Genomic DNA, 8006 nt, shown 5'->3' on the forward strand with positions numbered 1-8006 from the left:
TTATCTCATTTAATCCTCAGTGATCTTTATGAGAACTTTGTTAAGTATAAAGAAGTACCCGTAGCTTTCAAACTCAAATATTCTTCTGTTTCTTAGTGGTGTTCAAAACAAATCTAGTATGTAAGTAATGGTCCTAATTCTTCTAAAAACATCTGTTTTGATCCTAAGGACTCGAGTCCCTAAACAATCACTTGAACATCTTCTTGGTTCACTAAAAAGGCATGAACTTTAGACTTTGAACAATGACTAGTGCTTTTTTAAAAACAAATTGCTCAAACAAATTCAGGGATCCTTGGCAGAGAGAAGCAGAATGCAAAGTTGTTTTGGAGCAAATTCTTTTAGAGATTCATCTTAGTCAGTTCCCCACTGCAAAGTTGATTTTTTTTCCTATGACAAATAATCCTGTCGTGAATATGAACTTGTTCCCTAAGTAACCTCAAAGCACTTAAAATATCTTTTTTTTAAATTTTATTTCTAACATGTTAACTTTTTAAAATTATGACATGCTTTCATTACTTTATAAGACAATGAAAATAAAATTAAATGCATGCATAAGGACAAGTAAAATTTCGGAAAGAGAAACTTCCAAAGTGATTTTGGAATAAAAAAAATCCATTCTGAAATGTGAGCAACTGACTATGATGTCTATAGGCACATGAGAATTCTCAAATTAGCATTAATCTTATAAATTTATAAGATGATAATTTAATCTTATAAAACATTTTTTTCTCATATAGGAAGATATACATTGAGGAGTAGCAAAATAAGACCTGAAATCAGACCTCACAGGAGAGAATTCCTTTAATCTTCCTTCAGAGTTTGACTGAATGGTGCTAGGAGATAAAGGGAGAAAGAAGACACAGCTGGCTATGTCCAGTGACATAACTCCCCATAAAGATTGGTGGCTGCCTGGTCTCCTTATTTCTGAGAGGAGAACCACTGAAGAACTTGATAATCACCTCAATAGTCAGGATCAAGGGTTTCAAATCACTGTACTCAATCTTCACCAGACCAGCAGCTCTCTTTGCTTTAACATCTGAATCAGCAATCACGGCACACACAAGCTGGCCCACACCAAAGACCTAAAAAACACAAAGACCATAGGCTTTTTTTGGTAGAGGAAGGAGCATGGGGGTGTGTTTTATTCTTCTCTTGTACCACATTCAGTGGTTCTTGAGAATAAAATGCATAGTTCTTATGCTGACATGTAAAGCCATCCAACAATCTGGCTCCCAGATACCTTTCCAACATTACTTCACAGCATTTCTGTTCAAGAACACTCCATGGTCCAGCCAAACTAGCTGTCTACTCCTTGAATTCAATACATAGGTTATTTTTTCTTCACCTTTGCTTCTCAGAATCCCTGACTTCCTTCTAGGCCCTGTTCAGATGCCCCATGTTCTGCTGGAAGCCTTTCCTGATTGTCCCAGTTTTTTGTGCTGTCTTCAAATTATCTTGTATTTATTTCTCTGTACATCTGTCATATTCACTATAAGCACCACCACCTCCAACAGAATGTAAGCTCCTTGAGGGTAAGGACTGTTTTGGTTTTCTTTGCATCTCCAGAGTCTATAACAGTGCCCAGAACTTAATAAAAATATTTAAAAAGTTCTTGTTAAATTAAATCCAGTCTTATCTACAAGAAAGAGAGTAAAGGAAAGCTTTTGAGAAGAAACAACACAATGTAGCACAGTAGCCACATGCTGGACCATATTCCTATTCCTTCTCTATAATTTCAATCTCTGATAACAAAATTTCTGAAAACAGCAAATCATTAAGACACATCCTTTTTATTTCTTATAAGATATATGTCTGTACTGGCAAGATTAAAGGGGCATTACAATCTAGGTGACAAACTTCTGGCTTAGAGTTTAATGTATCTTACTCAGAACTTTTAGGGGGATGGGTAGCAGAAGGGGTAGAATGAGATAGATGAGAATCTACTACCTGGTTCTTTTATTAAATTTGGTTCAGCCCAGCTTCTGAAAAGCTAAAAATTACTTTAGCATATTCTTTGTATTTTTTTTTTTTGCTTTCTACTGACATTTCTTTCTCTATATTTACTTCTTGTTCTCTCACCTTCTATTCTCCAGGCTAAACATCCCTAATTCCTTCCACTAATCCTGACATGGTATGGTCTCCTGTGCCCTTACCATCCCAGTCACCTCCCACCTCTCAAACATGATTTTCTTCTTAGTATAGCCTAAGACTATGCTAATTTATTATTATACTTTGATATTTATATAAATCACCACAGTATCATCAGTATTGACTTTTTCCCAGTGCACATTCCTATTTCCAGTGGTTCTGGGGTACAGAATATGCATAGACACTGTCATTTTTTCTTATGCAATGTAAAAATGAACAATTCATATCTCAAAGCATTTCACAGGCCTGAACACTGTCCTATTCCATTTCATCCACAAAGCAAGCATTCCACAGGCAATACCAAACAATCTTGTTTTTTTAGTTAATATTTACTTAGTGCCCACAGTTCTCCGCTAACTGCCAAAACACTTTGGCTCTGTCTCATGGGGTTCACAGTGGTTTCTGTTCAAGGTAGGTTTAGTTTAAGCTCTACTGATTATTAATATTTTTTCCTTCTGTGTCTGCTTCCTAAATTGTGACTGTCCTTATTAGACACTGAATTAGATACTGAATGAGAACTTGAGTTTCTAGAGTGCTTAGAGAGACCTAAGAATTCCTGCAATGTACTTATATGTGCTAAGTGTGAACTAACATTTCCCAGACCAAAAGATTCTGCAATGCCATTTTAATAGCCAGAACTAAACAGACTTCTAACCACTGAACCTTCGTTGACATCAGGACGCTGTTCACACAGAGGTCTTCAGATACCAAGAGTCCTGTGCATGTTCAATGTCTGGGCCATGCTTTATCCACCATCTGGGATGAAACAAAGGAGCTAGCAAAGAGTGTGGATTCCCTCAGGCTCTTGGAGGCCAGATCTCTAGGCATTTACTGACCCAGACATCTGGCCCAAGACCAAGGCTTAACCCTTTCTTTCCTTTAGACGATACAGTCTGACACCACCCTTCATCATCAGAGAACCTTGGAGGGTAGGAGAAGCCCTAGTCAATTGGTGCTCCCCCATCCTATGGCTAACTAACTCCTGTTTTCTCTTCCCCTAATTCCTGTGATTCAGCACTTTCCCAATTACCAGAAACACTCTCCCATCCCAATTTACTTAAATCATCTGGCACTGCCCGATTTCTTGTTTTTGCTGTGGCTTTTGAAAGCCCTGTTGTGTTTTGTTTTGTTTAGCAAATTTCCCTTTATTTTGCACTTCTCACACTCTTTCCATATTCTTGCTGGTGGAGAGCTCCCTTGGGTAGACATTGCTTCACTGGCCACCTTCTCCAGTGCTAAATGTTTCTAATCTCACATCCTCCAACAAAATGGGCCAGGAAGAGTGCACTTACTCAGCTTCTCAATCAACTTCCAGATAGCCCCTCTGCTCCTCCTTCCAAGATTTACTCCATCCATCCATCCATCCAGATCAATGGTATCAAATTCAAAATGAAACAGCTGAAGCTGCACATTGATTTAGAAGACTACAAATTAACATTATCTGTGTTGTATTTTTATTTTTGTTAAACACTTTCCAATTATATTTTCATCTGATTCAGGCTGCACTCAGGAATTTTGCTGCCACCTACTGCCAAGATCATTCAGTACAGATCCTTCAGGCATCTAAGCCTCCAGGTCTTTTCTCCCACTTTCTCAAGGAATTTAGTTTATTTAACTAATAGTTGTCTTCTCTACCCCAACCACTACCTACATTTTCAAGGACTTCAATATACATGTTGATGTCCCTTCAGGCATAACTGGCCTCCCAGTAAATATATCAACCTCTTCAATTTCCATGACTTGCACCTTAACTCTGCATTGGTCCCTGCATGGAGACAGTGATCTTAAGTAATACCATCATCCATAACTGGGCCACCTCCATGATCTTGAGCGGCCTCTCTCTAATCATAGTCTTCTGTTCTTCTATGTGGCCCTTTGTCTCATTCCTCCTAAACTTATTCTTCATTCTCACTAGGATGTCCAGTGCCTTCACCTCTCCCTGTTCTCTTAGTCCCTCACCCCCTCCTTTGGCCTCATTTTCTTCCCTTCAATTTATCCCTATAGTTAAATGGTTCAACTATATACTATATTCTATGTTTTAAAATCTTTGCCCTCTTGTCCTATTGCCACTCACTCCTTGACAAACCGCAACCCAGATCTTCCAACTCTAAGATCACTCCCTTTTTTTAAAAAAATAAATGATATTTTTATATCACCTAGATAAATAGCTACATAGAAAAATGACCAAGTGGATTTTGACTTATTTGCAATTTGAACACAGAATTCCATAATAAAGATGAAAGGAATATTGGGATAGTTTAGTAATTAATACATTTTGAAAATTTTATGTTAGTTTTTTTTTAATTGAGTGATATTAATTGTAGAAAAGATACTTAAAAATAATAAAAGCATTTTACCTCATCAGTTGCCAATATTTCCTCATTTTCAGGAAACTCACAGAAGGAGTTTACACCTTGAAGATCTTTACCTATCAGGACATCAATTACTCCTGGTAGTTTAAGGGCTTCTGATGTATCAATAGACCTAAATTTTAAAAATAAATTGCAGTGTTGCTTCAGAAAAACATACATGAAATCTGAAAGCTATTTAGAATATGGTCATTGAAAGAGAAGACACAAAAGGTAACATACACCTAACAACTACTCCAATCTAATTATTTGCTTCACTATCCTAAATGATCCAGCGGCTTATGATGAGAGTAAGCATTTCGGGAAAAGTGCCCCCTTCTATTTTTTTTGTCCCACCAACCTTTTCCCCTCCTAATCTAAGACAACAGAATGGTGGCACCAAGTTGGGTTTGGGTGGGAAGGATACAGAGGAAAAACCTTGCTTTTATGCAAGGTTCAATTTTACCCTTTGAATGTCTACCCTAATGTGTGTGTGTGTGTGTGTATACACACATATAATATAGATTATACATGCATGTATGTGTGTATATGTATATTATACATATATGTGTGTATATATACATACATATTTGTATATATACACATACACATACACATGAGCTTTAGGAACCAGTCTACACTGACTAAAAGCAAATCACAGAATCATATATTTAGAACTGAAAGAAACCTCAGAGGTTTACTAACTAGAACAGAAATAGAAACAATATATGGTAGTTACAGGAAGGTAAATTTCACTCCCAAACAAGGAAGAATTTCCTAATAGAGCTATCACAAAAATGAAAAGAGCTATTTCAGAAGATAGTTCACATTCATTGGAAATCTTCAAACAGAGACTTTAGAGGTACCTATCAAGGATTTTATAGAGAGGATTCCTACACTGAAATGGGCGCATGAACTAGACAAGACTAGAACTTCTGGTGTTTCTTCCAACTCTGAGACTCTTTGATTCTGTGACTTTAACTCAAGATCCTTCATGCGGAATGATGAAATTATTTGTGACAAATTCTGAAGTCAGGACCCAGGCTTTCACTGACAATCTGAACAAATAATTTATCCTCTGTCTTTTTTGCCTTCTCTCTAGCAAAGCACTTTTAATGGCAGCATGTTTCGGAGGTCAGATGAAAAAGCAAACTATTATTGCTTTCCTCAAATAATGATGTTACTTACACAATCTTGGCATGAGGTCTTGAACTTGTTACAAAGGCCAAGAAAAGTTCTTGGTCATGCGCAGGCATGTCATCACAGTAAATGGCTTCACCAGTTGCATGTTTAATACCAGATTGGTGCATGATGGGACGCCCAATTGGATCTTGAGGAAACTGTTTTGTGTCTACCTTCTATTTAGGAAACAAAATCATTTAAATGTATCAATAGAGAAAACAACTGCATTCTTTGTCTCATTCCTACATTCTTTTCATTTTGCTCCTCTGTGACAAAGTAACCATAAGTAAACTCATACACGAATTTCTTCTGGTATTGCCTATCACCACTTTCAACTACTCTCCCTCTCTGCTAGTTAGCAAAATCTCAGATTACAAAGTAAGAATTTTATGGGAATTGAAATCTTTTGGAAGTTACATCTAGGTAATTTCACTATATTTTAGAGATCCAAGGAAACACATGTGTTGCATATCTATATATCAGCCCTGTAAATAGTACTTTAAGCAACTGAGTTTTGTTTTTGTTTTTAGCCACAGTATAAACAAATATTACCCTCCTTCCTTCCCCTCAGCACCTATCCATGCTTGATGCTGGTAGGTTTTCCCAAGTAAGTGGGGAAGAATAAGAGGAGAGATGTCTCAGTGATACAAGAATGGAAATAAGAGTTTGGCAAAACCCAGGAGCCGTGGTGGCAACACATGTAGAGAAACAAACTCCCACTGTTGCTTTGAGATACTTTATTTCCTGCAAATCTGCTACCTCATTTTCAACATATATTCCCCATTCAGAACAAAAAATGGTCACACATGATATTTACAATCCCTGCCTTTACAGGGTATTGGAAAAATGTGACTAACCTGGTATCTTAAAACAGTCTCATAATGTTTGCAATGGAAATCTTCTAAAACACTTCCATACTCAGCTGGTAAACAAGGACAAAGAGAAGGGTTCTGAAAGGAAAACAGTTTGCAATTTTTAGTGTGTTAAAATAAACTATGAGCAAAGCCCCAAATTACTTAATAGCCAACAGTTCTATTCCAAATCTTATATTCAGTTGATCATGGCCATCATCACTAACAAATATTAATTGATTTGTATGTAGGACAACTATGGGTAAAAAGAGGCAAAAGACACAGTCCTTGCCCTCAAGTAATGAATAACAATCTAGCTGAGGAAGCTAAAGACAAACCACAGAACAATGAAGACTGCCTAGTCTAGCTTTCTCATTTTATAGATAAAAAACATAAATATAGAAAGCTAATACCAAAACAATACAGAATATGCATAGTTTTAAATAAGTTTATATCACTAATTTCTTGCATCTCTTGCATTTCTTATTTGATCATTTTTTAATAAGAAATTAAAATTCTAAGACCATACAGTCAACTTTTCAAAGAGAGGGAGCTAACCATTACAGGAAGATTGTACTATGTTCATAAATGAAAATGTGGCAAAGTAGAAAAAGTACTGGATTCAGAAATGAAAGGGACCTGGACTTAAATCCTACCTTCAATACTAGGTACATGATGATGGAAAAGTCATTTAATTTCTCTGAGTCTCAATTTTTTCATCTACAAAATGGGGATAATAGTCTCTCACAGAGAGGTGGTAGAATGGAGCAATCACTATTAGAAATAGCCAATAAATCGATTTATTATGCATTAACTCTATGACTTTGTTCGAAGAGAATGTTCTCTTGTGGGTGAGTTTGACAGTTATTGAGAAGTGACAGGAATTTTTTTTAAGACCATCAATAAAATATTTACTTTTAAAATAAAACATGGAAAAGGAAATCTATAGTACTTACCCTTAAAGATCAAATAAAATAATGTATATAAAGGCACTTTGAGACTCTTAAGAAACTATATAAATGGCAGCTTTTATTGTTCTTATTCTATAGCATATAATTAAAACAACCCTGAGGTTATTAATGACCCTTCACTTCTTCCTGAAGCAAAGGTCTATCTTTACATCACTATCTTTTCCTGGTGATACTACATAGCTATGAATCATACAATATTACATTAAATTAAATTTGTGGGTTATCCAGAGGCAGTGGAGAGACACATGGCAGAAATAAGTAGGGTAAAGTATATTACCAAAGGAGAAATGTGTACCAGAAGAGGCATAAAAGATACCCTTAAAAAATGACTGTGTGCAAATTACTTAACCTCCCTGGGGCTCAATTTTCTCATCTGCAAAATAAGTGAATTTGACTTATTGGTCTATAGCTTTTATTCTAGCTTTAAATCAATGAGTCTAAGATGTATGACCAGAAAATGAGCAAGTTGCAGAAGCAAAGCATAACACATGGCCAAACCATGTACT

The 8006-nt window shown here is 36.2% G+C and overlaps 1 protein-coding gene across 4 annotated transcripts in view; it reads right to left on the reverse strand.

Annotated features, from left to right (window-relative positions):
* LOC114029995 (aldehyde oxidase 1-like) overlaps positions 1-8006 on the reverse strand; it is a 49168-nt gene that overhangs the window by 6636 nt on the left and 34526 nt on the right. For all 4 annotated transcript variants that reach the window (XM_027844667.1, XM_027844653.1, XM_027844660.1 and 1 more), the window contains 4 exons: positions 6536-6628; positions 5685-5854; positions 4506-4632; positions 960-1082 (listed from right to left, as the gene is read on the reverse strand). In XM_027844667.1, the coding sequence (XP_027700468.1) occupies positions 960-1082; positions 4506-4632; positions 5685-5854; positions 6536-6628 (513 nt within the window). The remainder of the gene's footprint in view (positions 1-959; positions 1083-4505; positions 4633-5684; positions 5855-6535; positions 6629-8006) is intronic.

This window comes from Vombatus ursinus, unplaced genomic scaffold (assembly GCF_900497805.2).
Source record: "Vombatus ursinus unplaced genomic scaffold, bare-nosed wombat genome assembly UNPS02005226.1, whole genome shotgun sequence".
In the NCBI taxonomy this organism is placed as follows: Eukaryota; Metazoa; Chordata; class Mammalia; order Diprotodontia; family Vombatidae; genus Vombatus; species Vombatus ursinus.